We start from the raw sequence: 20,702 nt of genomic DNA, 5'->3' as shown, positions 1-20,702 counted from the left end.
CTATGAATTTGTATACAAAAGTTAAGAAACATCTTTATCATTGTTGTACAACATTAATAAAACTTAATAAAAACAACTTGTATTACAAAGATGCAAAATATTTACCATCATTTAAAATAATCTGGTTTAATCAAATAAAAAAGATTAGGAGTGAGAGGAAAGTAGGGTAAGGCAGTGTGTAATATAAAGATTAATTAGATTGATCTTTAAAAGAAAATTTAAGGTGGGCAAAACAGCTGGAGAGCAAAGTTGAAAACTGTTAGGGTCCAACAGATTTTAGAGCTTGTTAAATCTATGAAAGATTATAATTAAAAAGGAACAGATGAGGGGCCAAGGATGAAAGAAAGAAGAAAAGACATAGGAATAGGAAAGGGAATATGAAACTTTCCAAAAGTGAGCACAGAAATACTTTGTTGGGGCAGGAGTCTTTCCACTTCAAGACTTTAAAGGTGACAATGATTATGCAAGTAAGATGATCAGTGCTTCATCCCACTACTGGACCCCAGTACTAAAGCACAATAGACTCAAGAAACACAAAGGAAGAAGGCTAGCTGTAAACATCTAGAGAACACAGAAAGCAAAAGCTTAAAGAACAGAGCTTATGTTAGCACTCAAAACTGTTTTTGTTTTATTTTAAATATATATATTTTATATACTGTATTATATTATATATTTTTGGTTTGTTTTTTGAGACATTTCACTGTGTAGCGCTGGTTGGCCTACAACTCATTTTGCCAATCAGGCTGGCCTTGAATTCACACCATTTTCTAGACACACCTCTAACTTAAAACCCCCCTGTTTCAGCCTCCTAAGTAGTTGGAACAAGCATACCATATCTGATATGTCATCACTTCCTACAGAAATAACTTTTAAGAGTAGAAATTAGTTCAAATGAAAAGAGAATCAATAATACTGAACTTTTGCAATCATACTAATTTTAATATGGAAGAAACTAAAGATTATAAATGTGCTTCAACTCTATAATTAAACTATACATGCCAAAAAATGTATAGTTTTCATTTACCTCAAAAAATGGCTCAGTAATTCAGACTTATGGACTGCACACCTCAGAATTTTAGAGTAAGGTATTTGCTAAATGGCCTATATATCAGATTTGAATGTAAGCATATATAAGATAAAAAATGTAAAGTTTTCTTCTAACCAAACCATTTTCAAAGAATATTTTATGATATCTGAATAAAATGATTATCGATTTGTTATGATATTTGAATAAAATAATTACAGATTTGTTATTCTTTTTCTCAATTGCTCTTCAAACATCCAAAATAATGACTCATAGACTAGAGGTGTAGCTCAGTTGGTAGAGTTTTCTGGCATTATAAAAGCCCTCTCTCATCTCCAGCACCACATACACTAGGTGGGGTGGTACATACCTACAATTACAGCACTTGGTTGGTGAAGGCAAGAGAATCAGAAATTCAAGGCCACCATGGGCTATAGAGTAAATTCAAGGTCCTCCTAGGATACATAATAATACCGCACAGAAGAATAAAATCTAGTTAACACTATTTTTCAACCACTAACAAAATAAATGACCTAAGTAAGCAGCAATCATCAACGGCTGCTATCAGCAGTTTACAGGGGACTTTACACCAGATGTGAGCCCAGTGACCAATACGGTCACCAAGGGGCAGGGGGTAGGAGGTCAGATACCATCAACTCTGTAATCTGATGCATGAAAAGGCACAATGATATAAAATTATTTTTTCGAAAAGGCATTAATCTATATCTGAATTATCCTTTAGGTCAGCAGTTCTCAACCTGTAGGTCTCCGCTGTTTTAGGTGTCATATGACCCTATCACAGGAGTTGCCTAAGAGAAGCTGCATGTAAGATATTTACATTATGATTCATAACAGTAGCAAAATTATAGGTACAAAGTATCAACAAAGTAATTCTATGCTTGGAGTCACCACACCATGAAGCATATTGAAGGACTGCAGCATTCGGAGGTTGAGAAGCACTGCTCTAGAGTTTAACTACAACTAAAAGGAACATACAGAGAACAAGTGCAGGAAATTACAGTGATTCAGCTGCATGGGATAAAGAGGAAAACTCACACAATACAAAAAAAAAAAAAAAAAAAAACCTCCAGGGTATCCAAAATATAAATTATAATCAGGAAGAAAAGGAACTAAATACAGATTAAAATTAACTAAGATTAAATACAGTATATTGACCTTTTTACGGTCTTTTTATTTTATTTAATTTTATTTATGTGCCAGTGTGATAGAGAGAGGTCTGAGTGTATGAATATGTTTTGGCATGTGCAGGTTCCTTCACAGGCCAGAAGAGGCCATCATGTCCCCTGGAGCTAAAATTACAAGAGGTTTGAGGAGCTCTAGTTCTCTGAAAAAGAACAAGCACTCTTAAATTGCTGAACCATGTCTTCGGCACCTTTTGTTTGGATATTTATTCAGGTAAACCAGCAATACAAAATCCATAACAATGGTTATGGCAGTAAAATGGGAATGAACCCCAATTGGATCATATGCTTAAAGACTTGAGCTCCAGATGGTGGAATGTTTAGCAAGAATTAGAAAGTAGGGCCTTGTTGGAAAAGGTGCATTACTAGGGATGGGCTTTGAGATTACACTGAGTTAGCACTTTCAAATGCATGCTCTCTCTTTCCCCTCCTCCCTCCCTCTTCCTTTTTTTCTTTTCTCCCTCCCTCCCCCTCTTTTTGGCCTCCACAGGTACTTATGCATACACACACACACACACACACACACACACACACACCTCTCCTCTCCCATCTTGCTCTGCTCCATGCTTATGGATCAGATACAGGCTCTCAACCACTGCTCCAGCACCATGCCTGCCTGCCTGCCTGCCTGCCTGCCTGCCTGCTATCATGCTCCCCACCATGATTATCATGGACTCTAAATCTTGCTCAGATGTTTTGTCACAGCAACAGAAAAGTAACTAAGATGACGGAAAGATGAACACACTAACGATATTTATATTAATGAATTGCTAATTTTCCATGATAGTATCTTTAAATATGTATATATAAGCATATTTATATATACTATGGATAAAACTATATAATTTACATTGTTTCAAAAGAGCCTGAGAAGCTTGCATATATATTCATACACATTTAAAGAGAGGTTCACTTTATTGTCCCATAAAACCATCCATACCTCTCAGCAATAAAGACTTTTCTAAAGTATTTTATTAGTATATATTAATTATAAACATTTTTATTTTTAAATAATGTTTTTATTAAATCTCTGAGACTTTCTTACAATGCACTTTGATCAAGTTGGTTCCCCAGCACCTCCCTGATTCACACCCCTGCTCACCCAATTCTGGTTTCCTTCTCTCTTTAAAAACCATCCAATCCAGTTTGTACTAGCTAACTATTAGTGGGTGTGGGGCCTGCCTTCAAATGTGGTCAATACCCAGGAGTGGCACCATTACAGAAAACTATCTTTCTCACAGCTATCAAAAGTTAATAATTCCTCAGCTAGGGACAGGAGGTCATGCCCACTTCCATGCTGGAATTGTATCCAGCTTGAGCTTCCTCAGTTCTTATGCATGCTGACATAATCACTAGAAATTCATATGTGCAGCTACCCAGTGTGTCTAATTACACACAATAAATTTTACTATGACATTTCATGCATGTACATAATGATCATATTCACCAGTTAAATAAACATCTTTTAAAGCAGTAAAATAGTAAATCCGACTAATATTCTCGACTTACTACTAAAGAGATGACAAAAACAAAGTATATATGAAGAATGTGTAAAATGTGTACAATATAAAAAATTATCAAACATTACTTATATAATAAGGCTATTACATTGCAAAGATGAGGTCAGCTACTAGTTTTCAGGTCACAAAAGACAATGGCAAATAACATTTCAGATGTCACATGTAAATGATAAAGCACTGCTTAATAAAAATACAATTCAGGTCACATCACCTAACTCCCCATGGAATGCCTTCAGGTTCAAAATAGCTTAACAGAAAAATTAATGCATAAAATAACTAACTGAATCACTTATAAACTATAAGTTCATATTTGGCACACAGAATTAAATACACAGTGTCATGTAAGGGAAAGACATCAGGAGTTGTTCAATGCATATTTTCTAATTTTACAGACATATTTTAGAATTTTATATTTCTGAATATGCCAAACTACTTAGTTCTGACAAACTTCTACCATACACAGTTACTTGTTGTCTCAATCTTTAAACAGAAGTAGCCAGGGCCAGTGGAATGGCTCAGCAGATAAAGATGCTCAAGTCACCGGGGCTGACACCCTGAACTATATTCCCAGAACACATATAGTGGAAGTGAGGATCTGACTCCTGTAAGATGTTCTCAGACCTGTATATGTGGGTTATGATACTAATGTACTAATGTAACTCACCCACACACACACCCATACGCCTACACATATACAATAGATAAATGTACACATGTGCATAAATAAATAAATAAATAAATAAATATTAAATGAAATAAAGAGAACAGAAGTAGCCAACAAGAAAACAAAGTTCCTAAATAGAAGAAAGTGGTTCCAACATGCATGAGTATCAGCTACTGATCTTTGAAATATTCTAGCAACACCAAGACTGTTACTCTATCCCAAGAGAACAAATTTGCTAAAAGGAACATCATGTACCATATCTTTAGATAACTGACCAGCTATAACAGTGACCAAGAAGGTAATCAGATAAAGGAAAAGAGAAAGACCAAGGAGGTTTGCTAGGCATGGAGCTAAGTATTCACTTCCAGTTGCTGATAATTAAAAATAGAGAGAGATAACTGAGCCCCAAACAAGAAGCAGAAATGCTCTTTTCCTGACTTCTGGCTGTGCTCTTGCATTAGACAGCACTAACTTCTCTTTCAATTTCTTAATGAGACAACTGCTAAAACAACTTGCCTTTATTGAAATAATAAACAGAAAGTCAGATGTGAACATGCTAAGCATCGGGCTCTAGGATTCCACTAACCCTTGAGGTGAAGTCACTCCTCTAGCTACCCACTAGAAAGATCTTTCCACTTTCGGCCTAACAAGCTTTGCCTTTGCTGTTGCTGCAGTTATTTTAAGAAGAGTCAGGCTATCGAACCTAGGCTGGCCTTGAAGTCACTAGGCACCCAAGCTACTGAACTGGTAGTAATGCTCCTGCCTCAGCAGCACACATCACCATGTCTGTTCTACCTTTCAAGAGAGTATCTAAAACGCAACCCTAACTACATTCTTTTTACAAACACCAAAGCTTAAGTCATCTGTTTTTCTCCACAGATTTTGTTCCACACTTGGTTTTCATTTTCTGATCTGTATCCTACATGCTGCCACCAGTCTAAGGGCACAATCTGTAAAATGAATTGTTCAAATCCACTTCCTTAATTCCCTTGCTCTCAAGTCTGCTCTGAAGTATGCTGCTTGTCTAAACTTTGCATCAAGATTAAAACCAATGACTATTAATTTTGAGATAAATATATCAAACATCTGTAAAATGTATGATTTTCTGTTTAGAAACTTTTAAAAATTTTTATTAAAATAAAATTTTAATATTAATATTTCCTTTCTTTCCTTCCCCTCCTCCAACCCCTTCCATCTCCCTGCCAAGTTAATGGCCTCTATTTCTTTGAAGACAGTGTGTGTGTGTGTGTGTGTGTGTGTGTGTGTGTGTGTGATTGATTTTGGGCTGACCACTTGATATCGAATAACCAATTTTAATGTACCCTTTTAATGCTTAAAAATCCATTTATATTCTAATACAATCCAGACTTTCATCAAATCAAAAAGACTAAGTAAATTTTGTCAAATGTTTTTACATATAGATATAATACAATACCATAAAAACATAATCGTCTAAATTATCTGAAATGTTATTGGTTTTCTGTATTGCAATATACTCTCTTAGCTGTATGCAATCCTTAAAATACCCTAAAGTGAATACAATAGAAATTAAATTAAGCTCAGAATGCCACACCACCACTGAGTAAATGTCTATAGCATTTTCTCTTAAGATCTGCTGCAGAATAGTTTTTAAAGAATAAAAGAGTACCTGTAAAAAAAAGAAAAAAGGTACATACTATAAATGTGTTATATTTCATAACATGACTTATGTTACTACATATTCCTAAGCTTAAGAACTACGTGATAGGCAACTAAAAACAAGCAAACAATAATTTTGAAAGCAAAGCAATAATTTCAAAAATACCTCATTTATGAATTTATTCATTTCTGTCAACCACTGTCTTATAAGAACCATCAATTTGAGGAAGCAGCAGCTGCCTAAAACGTTGCTCTGAGAAACTTACCATCATTTTGGCCTTTGCTCTTCATCTCTTCCTTCCATGATAGAATGGTGCTCAGAGAAACATAGTCCCTTATGTATTCTTTGCGTCTCTCTTCTAAGGTCATCTTCAGCAAACGTTCTTGCAAAATAAAAGCAGAATTTCCATTTGTATTTAAATTTTAATCTTTGGAATTACTGAATACATTTATAAATATTAATCATGCTACACTAACCAAAGACTTAAGGAACACCAAAATGCAATCCAATGATTTCATATTTCAGGGTTAAAGGAGTTCAAATTAATTCCACAGTAGCAAGAAACATAAAATCAAAGTTGGCCAAGACAAAGCTCCTAAGATAGCTCAGGAAACAAGTAATTTACTCTTCCCATCATTATCTGCTAACACAGAGTACGTGCAAGGTGTACATTTATGGAGCTCAGGAACAATGATCTTTAATTCACAGGGCAAAAGAGCAAATAAGTAAGGTACAAAGTAACATCAATTAAATAAAATACAGACTACTGAAACAAGCATGTCCAAACAGTGAGAACACAAGAAACATAGCAATTTTACAAAGCCATCAGCAGTGACAGTGAAAAGTGTACTCTAAATTTGGTAATGGCAATGTGGTATTTGAATATACTATTTTATATACATACCTTAGTTTTAAGATTAAAATATAAAACTAACAGCATCTTAGAATAGCAGATACCATTTATAAAGAGCTCAAGTGGTGCTAAGTATTTCCAATNACTAGAATAATTTTCATAACAACTCACTACTAATGAGCATAGTTAAGATTCTTCCCATGAAAAGGTAAAATGTAAGGATGTTTCAACAAATATAACAATAATAAAAACATGAAGATATAAATAGCTTAATGAAACTTTAAGATGCTATCTGGCAGAGAAGGACCACAGAAGTGAAAAACAGCCAAAAATAAAGGAAAACAAAGCTGTACAGGGTCTTGTGTGGGATACTGAGCTGTTATTCCCCCTTCAATTAAGAAAACCACTCGGGGCTGGTGACACAGCTCAGTGGGTAAGAGCACCCGACTGCTCTACCAAAGGTCCGGAGTTCAAATCCCAGCAACCACATGGTGGCTCATAACCATCCATAACAAGATCTGATGCCCTCTTCTGGAGTGTCTGAAGACAGCTACATTGTACTTACATATAATAAATAAATAAATCTTTGAAAAGAAAAGAAAAGAAAAGAAAAGAAAAGAAAAGAAAAGAAAAGAAAAGAAAAGAAAAGCACTCATTTAAAGTTGATTATGAATATCCTAGTACGGGCACAAGATGAAACAGAAAATAATGTAATTCTCTTTTGTTTTTAATAGAAGATATAAAACTTTGGTCCTAGAAGGAGAGAGGACAGAAAACTGAACAGAAAAAAATGAAAAATTGTCAAATTTGACAAGTTAGAAATTATAATGAAATAAAATTTAGTTGTCAACAAGGTTATAAAGTCCAAGTGATATAAGGAAGAGATTTAATAAATACAAGGAGAAAAATACTATCTAGTTCTACAGGAAAGACCTTATCAACTGGGTCACATAACATCCTGGAGCTTGTAGAAATGTACTAACTAGGATTTGGAATGGGACAACTGGATTTAAAGCTTGACCCTATGTTATTTCATATAAATTCCTACCCTCATAAGTTGTGAGCATTGGTCGCATAATGCATCTAAGGGATTAAAAACAGCAGAGAGTATAAGACTTCAGTGACTATTATCTTAGTATGTTTGTCATCATTACTGAAAGACTTTAGAAATACTAGTCTCATTAAAATGTAAGTGAACTCCAGGAGACTATGAGGCACTAAACAAAAAGAAAGTAAGGTCTGGTAAGTCTATCACCTGCAATCCTAGTACTCAGAGGTTGAAGCAAGAGAACTGCCACACATTCAGGGGTAACCTGGGCTAGACAATGATTTCTAGGCCAGCCTAAACTTCACAGAATTAGAGCCTGTCTGAAAAAGGATGGGGAAGGGGAAGAAGGGAGGGAGGAAGTGGGTAGGAAAGACAAAGAACACTGTTTTAGACAGAGAGAAGATGAAGATGGTGAGAAATTAAACATACTCAAGAATGAGTAAGTGATGGCACAAGATCTCAAAGACTGTAAGTGACTGGATAAAGAGCACAAACACAGGGTAAATTTTATAAACAAAAAAAGAAAAGCACTTCTACAATGGGAATAAATCCTAAATTAAATATATTTACAATAAAAATAAAAAACAATGACACCATAGAGAACATGCTAGGGCTGCTACTGTGCTGTGAAACATGCGTTCTCCGTGATCTAAAAAGGCAGTGACACGTGTTCATTATAGGATATCAGCTCACAAAGCAGAAAAGGGGGCTGACCCTCAGTGGCTAAAGCACTGCTTTAAAAGCTCAGATCACAGTGCAGAATTATTACAGCTATACATCAGGCTGAGAAACATTATGAAGCAACTGTTTATGTAAATGTCAGAAGTTATAGATAGAAATAAAACTGTCATTCTATTTATTTAGAAGTAACTACATACTTAGAACAAACAACACCAAATATCCAATAAAAACAAAGCGATAAACAGCAACACTTCAAGTGAAAATACACATTAAATGATTCTAAATCAGGCCACAAAATAGTAGAACAATATTTATTTAACATATGAGCTTTTTAGGAACACCTCAGTTGGTTGTTTAAGCAATGAAACACACAAAAGGCAAAAGACATACACACAGTTTCTTGGGTGTTACCAAAAACTCTCTTCTATTAATGTTTCATCTTTACAATGAACCCTTTCTCTGTGGACCAAGTATATACACAGTTCTACTTACTACATGGTGTACTGAATTATAATATGTTTCTAAAATGCCTTGACATTTCAATGAACTGAGTAAGACTTCATCTAGATTTCAATAACAGCTGCAAAAGTACTAAGCCATCAACTCTCCAGTGGGATGGAAGGGAAAAGGTCATGCATCCCATTGGTTTCTTTATTGTACAAGAAAGCCTAAATTCCCTTTTGGTGGAATAACAGATGATATTTCACATTTGACTGTTTCAAAAACAGACATCCCTAGAAGACAGATATAAAGCATTCACTTCATAATATTTCCCTTTAACTTTAAGCTTTATGCAAAAATAGCTTAGGTTGGGATAAAAGAAAATAACTTTACTAAAAGCCTTCTTTATGCATTTGCTTCTTTATTTAAAAAAAAAAAAAATACTTGGTGAAGGGGCCATGCATGGTTTGACCTAGGCCCTCTGCATATACATACAGTTATGCAGCTTGGTCTTCATGTGGGACTCCTAACAGTAGGAGCAGGGCTGTCTCTGACTCTGTTGCCTGCTGCCCCTACTGAGCTGCCTTGTCTAGCCTCAGTAGGAGAAGATGCACCCAGTCTTATTGCAACTCCATATGTCAAGGCTGGTTAATACCAATGGGAGGTCTCCCCTTTTCTGAAGAGAAAAGTAGGAGTCATGGGTGGAAGAGAAGGGAAAAGGACTGTAGGGAGAGAATGTAGGAGAATCTTTGGCTGGTACGTTAGTTAATTAATTAATTAATTGAAAAGACTTTGTTATACTTTTCCTATAGAAGAAACAAAAGGCAAAAACAGTAAGATATTGAAAACTCTTAAATGTCTGCTAATCACAATCTACGTGTATAGATATTACTTTAGGAACAGTTTGTGTAATATAGTAAAAATAGTTCTTAGGTATTCAATATAATTTCAATGGTTCATGTTACCAAGCACAATTTGAATTGATTTTACACTATATTTTACTACCATCAGTGATGGGAAGCTAGGGGCTGGAGAGATGGCTCAGCAGTTAAGAACACTAGCTTAACTAGTTAAGAACACTTCCAGAGGTCCTAAGTTCAATTCCCAGCAACCACATGGTAGCCCATCTATAATGGGATCTGATGCCCTCTTCTAACAAGCAGGTGTACATGCAGATAAAACACGAATACAATCAATCAATCAATCAATAAATAAATAAATAGCTTTTCCAATGCTCATATTAGTGTGTTCAATTTAAATTGCTACTACAAAAGCTAAGCACTAATAAAATGTCTCACTAGTTCACATACCTGGCTCTTTCCTGACCTCTTGTTTGCTTGTTTAGTGATTCCCAGCGCCAGGTGTAGGGGTTCACTGAGGTTGGCAAGTGCTCTTCCAGTGAGCTATGCCCCCCCCCCCGCGCGCCCTGCAGTCAAGCTCTCATGCTAAACAGTATTTGTTCTGTGACACTTTAACTTTTAGTTCTCTCAGCACTCACACTCATTGAAACAATGACACTAAAGCGAATCTTTCAATATTTAAAGGATACTTTAACTGCGCTATTCAATCATATTCATGCTTCCCTGCAGTTGATTTGAATACGTTCCTCCTCGATACTTTTTTTTTCATAAAGCAGCCACTACTTAGAGAATTGTTTCTAATTCTCACTCTTAAGTCCACTGTTTGGTCAAAAGGTTCACAAAGGGCAGAGACTTGAAACAAAATGTTTAACAAGCTATCAGCAAGAAAATCAACTTTCAACTGAGTCACCCCCTTTATCCCTGTTCTGTAAGAAGATAGTCCTGAGGAAATTGTACACTCTCGCTCCATCTTTTATATGCAAATTTGGTGCAAGTTGGTAGTAGCAATGCAAATAGTTTTTTCTGTAACTGGGGTCGGAGGTTGAGGTAAGAAAACAGGTTAAAAGAGAAGAAAGAAAAAAATGAAGAAAAATATGCCAGAGAATCAAGCATTACATCGCAATATGTGAAACTGAGACAGACAGGAGGAGAAAAAGAACTTATCGCACAGTTCGATTTCTTAAAGGAATCCGTGCCGCTGTCAATCTAACGGATTTGGATAAGCCTCGGTGGGCACACAACTCAGGGAAGGAAGGGTTCAGTCACAGAGTGCTCCCAGTCTTACTCCATGCGACTTCACACTAGGAATGTACCAGAGAAACACACTGCCTGCCGAGGAAAGCCCATTCAGACTTCTCCGAAAGCACTTATCCTCTCCGACAAGATGCTCCTTTTGGGTTCCAAATTTCAGAAGTCACCCTGCAGCTGAGCCTAGCGGGGGACCCCAGCCACTTTGGGATGTCGCGAGGACAGAGGCTGGGACGGGAGGAAGGCAGGTGCGGGTGCAGATTCCCCCCCCCCCCCCCCGGCTCAGCAACTGCAGTCAGAGTGACACCGGCCGGCACCTGTCCGCGGGACACCCGGGCGGGAGGTACAAAGTGCCAGCTGGGGTCCCGACCAACTTGTACCCTAGCCCGGAGGGGGAGGGGGGGGAGCGCGCCTGCCGGGAGGCGAGCACGCGGGGTAGGAGGTGACCCCGCGCCCGGAGGGGTGTGCGCCCACAAGTGCGCGAGCCGCAGGTGCCCGGGGGCGGCGCGTGGCCGGCGGCGGGCGTGCGCGCGCGTGGACGCGGCCGCGGGCAGGAGCGGCACCGGCCGAGAGAGGAGAGAGAGAGAGGGCGCGAGGAGGCTGCGGGGCGGAGGGCGCCGCGCCGCGCCGCCCCGCCGGGCCCCCGCCCCCACCCACCCGCCGCCCGTCCCCGGGGCCGCGGGGCCGGTTACCTTTCTCCTCTCTCCACACCTTTTTCTTCTTGTTGCTGGGGTACATGCTGCCGTGGGGGTGGCTGGCTTTAAGCTGCAAGTTCCCCAGGCTCACGGGCAAACAGGGTGTGTGGAGTGTGGGGGGGGATAGAGGGGACACTCGGGAGGGAAAAGTGCCAAGGCTCCGCGTCCCGCGCCGCTAGCCGCTGGCCTGTCGCCGCCCTCCTCCCTCGACCCGCCCGCTCTGCCTGGCGGCCGCCGCCACAGCAGCACCTCAGAGCCTGTCAACTAGGTCACGCCTCGCGCTAACCTAACACCCGCGCAGGCCCCGCCTCCCGGCAGCTAGGCAGCGCCGCCGCCCATTGGCTGCTCCGCCCGCCGCTCTCCCGGCTCTAGCCAAGGCGCGCCCCGACTTCAGCCTCAGGGCGCAGGCGCAGGCGCAGGCTTGGGCTCGACGCCGAGGACGTTGGGGAGCTGGAGGGGGCGGGGCCAGAGCTCGAGGAGCGGGGAGGCCGCTTCGGGACGGAGGCGGGGCGTGCAGCCGCCGCCTGCGGGGAGCGGGAGGAGCAGGGCCTGAGGGCGTGGCCTGCCAGCAGGTGCGCCTGGTGACCCAGACCCCGCTGAGAGTGATGAGAGTCTAGGGGGACTGTAGCATGAAGAAGAGGTCACCCATCCTCGAAGTTGTCTGAGCTCATTGTAACGGCCTCGTCTGGAAAGGTTTTACCTGATAATCTGACGCTTTCCTCTTGGTGGACAAATAGAACCAAAAGAAAAGATCCAGACCGTGTGCAATCCGCTGCTCAATCGCGGGTTAGAGATTTAGTTAGAATTGTGTGAAGTTTCGAAAGCTTCAAAGTACACCGGGCCAACCTGAGAGTTTGAAGATCTGGCGACCAAAATGTATGAGAACCAAGTCCCACATCAAAGTAAATCCAACTAATGCCTTGTCTTTTATTCCTGATTGACTTCAAAACAACTTCTCACCCAAAGGTCTAGCTTGATCCTAGGTAGTTCTCTCATGATTCAGGAAATTCAGTTGCCAGAGAATCTACCTCAGGAGCACAGTGACCTAGAACATAGAACTTTTACACCCTCCTCTTTGCACCCCAAATTTATCTCTCCAGGAAGCTGGCTTAGTGGGTTTGGGAAACTCACATCTATTCATCAATTAAGGATCTATGTTACATGCATTGGCAAATAACTATAGGGAACACGGTGTTGTTTGTTTGTTTGTTTTTGAGAGTGGGTCTTTTGTAGCTCAGGCTTGCCACAATTTCCAGATTCTCTTGCCTCAACCTTAAACTGCCTTCCACCAAAGAGAACTAAAACGCATTAAAAATAATAATGACAAAGGGCCGGGCAGTGGTGGCACACACCTTTAATCCTAGCACTTGGGAGGCAGATGCAGGCAGATTTCTGAGTTCGAGGCCAGCCTGCTCTACAGAGTGAGTTCCAGGACAGCCATAGCTACACACAGAGAAAAACCTGTCTCGAAAAACCAAAATAATAATAATAATGACAAAGAAAAGGGACAAGAGAAACCAAACTGAGAATTGTAAAGAACAGAAGAATGTTTGAGTAATAAGATTTAAAAATGAATTCACAACATCATAAAACAGTAATATTTATTTTGACATTTTTCTTTGGGATTTTTCTTTAAATGCTATCAAAATACATAAAACATTATTTTGGGGGGAGAAAAAAGCTTCAAGAAGGAAGTCTTTGAAATCACACTGATAATGAAATAAGAAGGGCTTTGATTCATGTAGAATCCAGGTAAAATGGCAATTCGATAGACTTTGGGAGAAAAGATGATGAAGGTCTCATGGACAGTCAAGGCAGTGTTAACGTTAACCAAGAGGTGTGGTTTGACACATGGAGGATGTCCCTCAAAGGGATAAGCATCCAAAGCTTTCTTCCTGAATGGGACACAATTCCAAGGTGGTAAGACCTTTAAGAAGTAGGTCCTAAAGATGTCACTGAGGCCTGTCTCCAAAAAGAACTATGAGAGTCTTTTTCTTTTGTGATTCTCTAATTCCTAGCTTGAGATGTAAGTACTTCGTTCCTCCAAACATTCCACCATGACATGATGTGGCACGGTCACCAGAGACTCATACAAATGGGGGCCACTTAGTCTTGGACTTGAACCTCCAGAACCATATGGCAAAATGGGGGTATCTTTATTTCCTAAGTAGCCTGCCTTGGGTATTTCATGATGTCATTATGAGCCAGATCAACCACTAAAGATCATATTTCATTCGGGAAAAACTTGACTTATTTAAAAGTGCTCGATGTTAGGTGTCTGTCGGAGAGTGCCTCCTACCAGGCAGCTCTTCCTCAGGGAGGCTGCACACCAGCCTAGGGCCAATCCTTCCACCATGCTGCACTGTTAACATCTGCTCATGTCAGCTCGAAGAGCTAGGGCTTTTATTGTGTTGAGCCAGTGATAGTTATGAAGCAATGGTTTAAGTACTTAGTGGTAATCATTATAATAATCAAAAGTATCATTCAAAAAAGGTTAAATTGTCTCTCAAACATTCCGGAAATGGTCAGCTCTCAAAATGGTTCATGATTCTTCCCCTCCATTTGATCTCCTTAGAGTGTTCCTGTCCGGAACGCTCAGGTAAGCGGTGTGAAAAGCTAAGCGCCATCCAGGTCCTTCTCTTGCCTTCGTGTTCATATCGAATCTGCTCAATTTTACCTCATGGATTAGTCTGCAATGCTCTACTTTCCAACAGAAATGCTGTCTGGATCACCCTGAGCCACTACAGACGCTTCCTCACCAGCCTCGATGTTCCCTTCCGCCCTCTGCCCAGTCTCCTCACCACCGCATCTCTCACTGTCTTGTCAGATAAGATCATGCCATCCCATTGGTGGAAATTAAGGACTTTAATTGTTCTTTGCTAAGGACTGAATTGTGTGCCACCCACCTCAACATTTCTGGGTTTAGAGTCCTTCTATGCAATGCAGTTGTATCTGGAGAGAATATTGTTAAGAGGTCGGGCATCTGATAGGACATAATCTTTTTAATGGGAGCGAGATCTGGCCTTCCCTCCTTCACCTATCTTTTCTCTGCCATACAAAAACATAGAGGATTCAGGTGTCTTCAAGTCAACAGGAGGATCTTCATCAGAACTACCACCCTGATACCCTGATCTTAGGCCCTCAGCCTCCAAAACAGTGGGAAACTCTTTCTGTTAAGCCCTATTCTGTGGTATTTTATTTTGGCCACACTAAGTTTACTAGTACCGTCATGAAGAATGGAGTGACAATCTCCCACCAATCCAGCCCTATACCATTTTCTACCCACATTGCACCCCCAATCTGTGTTTCTGGCTATACCCCCATTTATGAATTTTCATTTGTTTGAAAATACCTTGTCCTCACCACATGGCCTTCTTCCATGTCGACACTATATCTGAAGCATGATCTGAAGTGTGATTAACTCCATCCCTTTGTTACTACTTTAGCATCATGTTCTTAGGTCTGGTATTGCTCATATATGCCTGTGATCCCTACACTCAGGAGACTGAGACCAAAAGACTGTAAGTCTCATACCACCCTGGGCTACTGAGACTATCTACAAATGAGGAAAGAAAAAAATTCCAAATAACATATCTACTCCCAGTTTCTCTATCTGTGCCATCGGTACTCCTTTAATTTCATATGAAGTACCTGCATAGTTTATCATTTTTCATTTGTGATTACAGAAGAGAGACAGACTAAACTACAGTCAGGCAGTAAATAATATTTTTCTAACAATGGACCACCTATATGATGGTTTTGCCATAAAATTATAATAGAGCCATAGAGTTCTAATTGTCTAGCAACATCGGAGCCATTGTAACCTCATATCACAATGCATCCCTCATCTGTCTATATTGATGCTGGGGTAAACATATTGTTGTATAGAAGGACAGCACATGCAATCGTATACATTACATATGACCTGACTGTATTACTAAGTGACTGTTACTGGTTAATACATTGACTTTTCTATAACTTTTGTCTTTCTATAAATTTGATCATTTTTATAGTATATTTCTCTACTTATAAAAATGATGTTTTCTACTGAAAGTATGCCATGTCATGCTTGCAGCTGCTGCATACATCTTATGTTCACACTGTCTGTGGACTGCATCAGGAGGTTAGTGTGTGTGATTACCCCATACTGTGTATGGTTATGAAGTACATTCTGTAATAGTTGCACAATGAAAAATTTCTCCCATTGTATCTCCATCTTGAAAGAGTATGTGACTGTTCCAAAAAAGAAGTGACTACTGAACAGAGATTGAAGGAATGTAGTCAGAAGTTACTGAATGCTAGCAGCCACTATAAACTGAAAATTGAAGATTAAAGAATGTATTCTGGGGGCTGGGAGATGTCTCAATAGTTAAGAATACTTAATGCTATCACAAAGAACCTGTGTTTAGTTATCAACAGCCACACCTATCTCCCTCTGATGACCTCTGACATTCAATGGCATATATGTGATATAGATAAATGCATGCAAATAAGTACCTATACATATAAATAAGAATGAACAGCTTTATTCTAGGCTATGTTCTGGCTTAGCAGTAGAGCCTTTGCCTGGCATTCCAAAGACCCTGAGTTCAACTATCAGCAAAACAACAAAAAAGAATAAACAAAAGAGAGAGGGAGGGAAGTGTGCTCTTCCCAAGTGCCTCCAAAAGAGGCACTTGGCTTCCACTGTCTAGTTGTTATTTCAGATTTCTGTCCCCAGGAACTGAAAGAGAATAAATTTATATCATTTTAACCCCCTAAATTTATGATGATTTGTTACTATAGCAATGGAAAACTAACAAAGGGAGTAATCTAAAAATCCATGACAATAGTCTTTCTGAAATAATTACTTGCACTCAATGTAAAAGTCATGTATACTTTAGATAAAATTTCTCAACCTGTTCTACCTTTTAGATATCCTTAATATTTCCAGTCTTTTCCTTGAACACTCATTTTGGAACAAAACAGATTTGTCCCATAGTCTTCTTATCTGCCACAGCCTAGGGATGCCTTAATCTTAGGAATGCTGTCAGTACTTAATTACTCCTTGCTGTGATGTGGCTATGCCTGTGTGTCCTTTGCAAGGCTCCATGTGCTAAGATTTAACTTCCATTATGAGGTACTGGAGAAGGTCAATAACTTGATCTTACAACAATGTTTTGGAGATGATTAGAATTATATATGGTCAACAGTGTAGAGACCCCATGGTTGAATGAGGTGGCTTTATACGAAGGGGAAGAGGAGGCCAGGAAGGTGGCTCAGCAGGCAACGGTCCTGGCCACCACGCCCAACAACCTCAGAGGTAAATGCCCTCAGGACCCTCAAGGTGGAAGGAGAAAACTGACTCACTCAAATTGTTCTCTGACTGCCACATATGCACATGGCATGTGCATACCCACCTCCTACAAATAAAATAAATAAATGGGACCCAGAAAGGGAGGATCCTGGAAGAAATGCACTTGTACAGGGTGGACTCCCTGCCTTTGCTGCTGTGTGATGCCCTATACCACGTCTGGGTTTTGCTAACAGGATGTGGCCCCTACACTTTTGCATATCCTGGACTGTGAACTGAAATAAACCTCTTTTCTATAAAGTTATCCAGCCTCAAGCATCTTCATATAGTACATTTAAAGGGGGCAACAGGATGGAGAGAAGGCTCAGTGGTTAAGAGCACTGACTTCCAGAGGTCCTCCTGAGTTCAATTCCCAGCAACCACATGGTGACTCACAACTATCAGTAATGGGATCTGATGCTCTCTTCTGGTGTCTGAAGAGAGCAATAGTGTACTCATATGCATAAAATAAATAAATAAATCTTTTTTAAAAAAAAAAAAGATAATATTTGTCTCTAGAGGTAACATAAATGAAGCTTCTCCAATGATCCTGAACAGTTGAACTTAGTATAAAAACATACATACCAGGCTTATGTTATCTCCTTCTGTATTAGGAAGTCACCTCTACTTATTTTAAGTTTAAGCCTTCATCTCCAACCACAAGGATGGCAGGCTAAATAGGGTCCCTTCCCATAGCCTGCTCTTTCCAAACACCCAGCCAGCTTCATTCCAACTTCAAAGGAACTTCCAAGAAGCCCATTGGCCCAAGAGTAAGGAAGTGGTTGCTTAGCAACTGAGTCTTGAATCCCACAGACCTGAGAAGAGGAAGCTTGTGGGCCAGCCACCTAATTCTGCCTGTGTTAAAGTAAAAAGGAGCTGCTTAGGAGATGAATCCCTTGGCTTTGTTAGTAGAGATACTGATCATTATTGAGGTCACAACTAAAAGTAAGTGTATCTGTCCTTACAATTCTCTGTAAACGTCCCCTCTCTTCTCACTAACAGTGCCAAGGCTTTAAGCCGGTTAGAAAACCAGAAGGGGCCTCATTAACTTCCCAATTAACAACAATTTTAAACAAGAACTTATTTAAGACAATACTGATTGGAGGTGTGTGTGTGTGTGTGTGTGTGTGTGTGTGTGTGTGTGTATGTAAAAGAGAAGAGGAGACAGGAGCGAGGAGAGACAGAGAGAGACAGAGAGAGAGAGAAGGAGAGAGAGAGAGAGAGAGAGAGAGAGAGAGAGAGAGAGAGAGAGAGAGAGAGGATATGAGATCTCTAAGCTATAATCTCTGTAGAGTATTTAGGCCAGATGATTAAGTCAAATCAACAGCTTTAAAGGGAAACTATGGGGTTCAAAGGGTAGATAATTTCTACACACTTTTATCCTTGTAAATACTTGATACAATCAGAATTTTATTTCTAAAGCGTGAATGTTATCTCCAAGGTCACTGTCTAAAACAGGAAGTTATTTTGCCTTGTTTCCTTGTCCATTTCTCACTGTCGTTTTATGGAATATGCAAAAAAAAAAATTAGTCATAAGATTCAATACAAAGAACATTCATTTGGATTTGACCCAGAAGTTTAAGGTTAGTTTACTCCCTGAAAATTAATTAATGTTATACATCATATAATAGAATAAAATAAAAAACCATACGATCACCCCTACTAATGCAGAAAAGGCATCTGACAAAGCACAACATATTTCCAATTACAAACACTCAATAAACTAACGTGGATTTCCGTGAAGCCATTGAAAAAGCCTAACATCCTGAAAGGTCATCCACAGCTAACACAATAAACAATGAACTCTTTCCCCTGAAATCAAGAATAAGACGAGAAGCCAGGCAGTGGTGGCGCACGCCTTTAATCCCAGCACTTGGAAGGCAGAGGCAGGCGGATTTCTGAGTTCGAGGCCAGCCTGGTCTACAAAGTGAGTTCCAGGACAGCCAGAGCTATACAGAGAAACCCTGTCTCGAAAAACCAAAAAAAAAAAAAAAAAACCCCTCCAAAAAAAAAAAAAAAAAAAAAAAAAAAAAAAAAAAAAAAAAAAAAGAATAAGATGAGAATGTGCACTCTTGCCCCTGTATTAAAAGTTCTTGCTATGGACAGAAGAAGGAATTTGGACCCTACCTCATACCATATACAGAAATTAATTCCGATTGGATAAAAGACATAAATGGAAGCGGAAGCTTTAAAACTCTAAAAGAGTAAAGCAAATCATGCTGACCCCAGATGAGGTCATCACGGGTCAGCTTCCCACCAACCAGATGAGGTAATCACGGGCTTAGATTCTCCACCAAGAGCATAAGCAAAAAGAGAAAAAAAGAGTCCACCGGATGTCAATTAAAAATGATTCTGTTTCAAAAAAAGGCCATCAGAGAACTGGAGAAAAAAAATGACAATTCACACCTAGTAGGAGTTTAGTACTCAGGGGCTAGAGAGATGGCTCAGTCATTAAGAGCACTGGCTGCCATTCCAAGGGTCCTAAATTCAATTTCCAGCAACCACATGGTGGCTCACAGCCATCTGTAATGAGATCCGACGCCCTCTTCTGCCTGATTCCTTCTTCTATCATATAGGCATCCATGCAAATAGAGCACTCACATACATAAAATATGTAAATAAATAAATCTTTCTTTAAAAGAAAATAAAAGAGTTTAGTACTCAGAATATATAAAGATACCTTACACAGCACCCAAATGACTCACTTTTTAAATAGGTGAAGGAATTTATTGGAGATTTTACAAACTAGATGTACAGGTGGCCACTCACATACATGAAAGATATTTTGCATTAAGGTCATTAAGGAAATGAAAAGTGAAACCATAATTAGAAACTCCATTACACCCATTAAAAGGGGCTACTGTAGGAAATGGAGCTGTTTTCCTTGGTGCACACCTGATGAGATGTGTCACTAGCAGTTCTCCTGGAGTCATCAATCAAAATTCTGCCGGAATTCAGACTCATGCCACATCTGCTCAAACCCGTATGTCTGATCCAAACATAAAGCTCAACACATGTGGCCAATCTTTCTGTCATTCAGCAACTGATATAGACTACACCTTGATAACAAGAAAGGTGTCTTGAGGGCATGACCCCACACTGAAAAGCCTCCAACTGGCAATGACACAAATTTATCATAAAGGAGAAGGGGGCTTGGACTGAGAACCCAGCTGGGGGGGGGGGTGTCTGCTGATCCTCAGAAGCAACTCTCCCAGATGACAAAGAGTAGAATTGTACTTGTGTTGATGGTAACTTTACAGAATTTAGAATCCTGTAGGAGATAGGTGTGTATTGGAGAAATTATCTTAACTACACTAATCGAGGTAGGAGCCATCAGCTGGTTGGGATTCGAGGCTATATAAAAATGGTGAAGTGGAGCTGAGTAGTGTGTGCCCACCCCTTTCTGCTTCAGATTGTAGGTACAGCGTAACCAGCTGCACCGGGCTCCTGCAGCAAGACAAACCCAAATGTCCATCAACAAAGCATGTTGCAGCA

At 39.7% G+C, this 20,702-nt stretch overlaps 2 protein-coding genes across 5 annotated transcripts in view; one reads left to right on the top strand and one right to left on the bottom strand.

Annotated features, from left to right (window-relative positions):
- Macrod2 (mono-ADP ribosylhydrolase 2) overlaps positions 1–12,163 on the bottom strand; it is a 1,928,923-nt gene extending 1,916,760 nt beyond the window's left edge. For 3 of the 4 annotated variants that reach the window (XM_029536733.1, XM_029536732.1, XM_029536734.1), the window contains exons 1-2: positions 11,873–12,132; positions 6,315–6,431 (exon numbers count right to left, since the gene is read on the bottom strand). In XM_029536733.1, the coding sequence (XP_029392593.1) occupies positions 6,315–6,431; positions 11,873–11,918 (163 nt within the window). In that variant the 5' untranslated portion in view covers positions 11,919–12,132. Of the gene's footprint in view, positions 1–6,314; positions 6,432–11,872 lie in introns of all 4 variants that reach the window. The other variant, XM_021192060.2, reaches the window with a different exon arrangement.
- Positions 12,164–18,016: 5,853 nt separating this feature from the next.
- Sel1l2 (SEL1L2 adaptor subunit of ERAD E3 ligase) overlaps positions 18,017–20,702 on the top strand; it is a 138,337-nt gene continuing 135,651 nt past the window's right edge. Inside the window, exon 1 of the mRNA XM_021194096.1 lies at positions 18,017–18,152. Within this exon, the coding sequence (XP_021049755.1) occupies positions 18,095–18,152 (58 nt within the window). The 5' untranslated portion in view covers positions 18,017–18,094. The remainder of the gene's footprint in view (positions 18,153–20,702) is intronic.

Source organism: Mus pahari, chromosome 3 (genome assembly GCF_900095145.1).
Source record: "Mus pahari chromosome 3, PAHARI_EIJ_v1.1, whole genome shotgun sequence".
NCBI classification, from domain to species: domain Eukaryota; kingdom Metazoa; phylum Chordata; class Mammalia; order Rodentia; family Muridae; genus Mus; species Mus pahari.
Note: the sequence above shows the minus strand (reverse complement) of the source record. Positions and strands in the feature narration are given on the sequence as shown.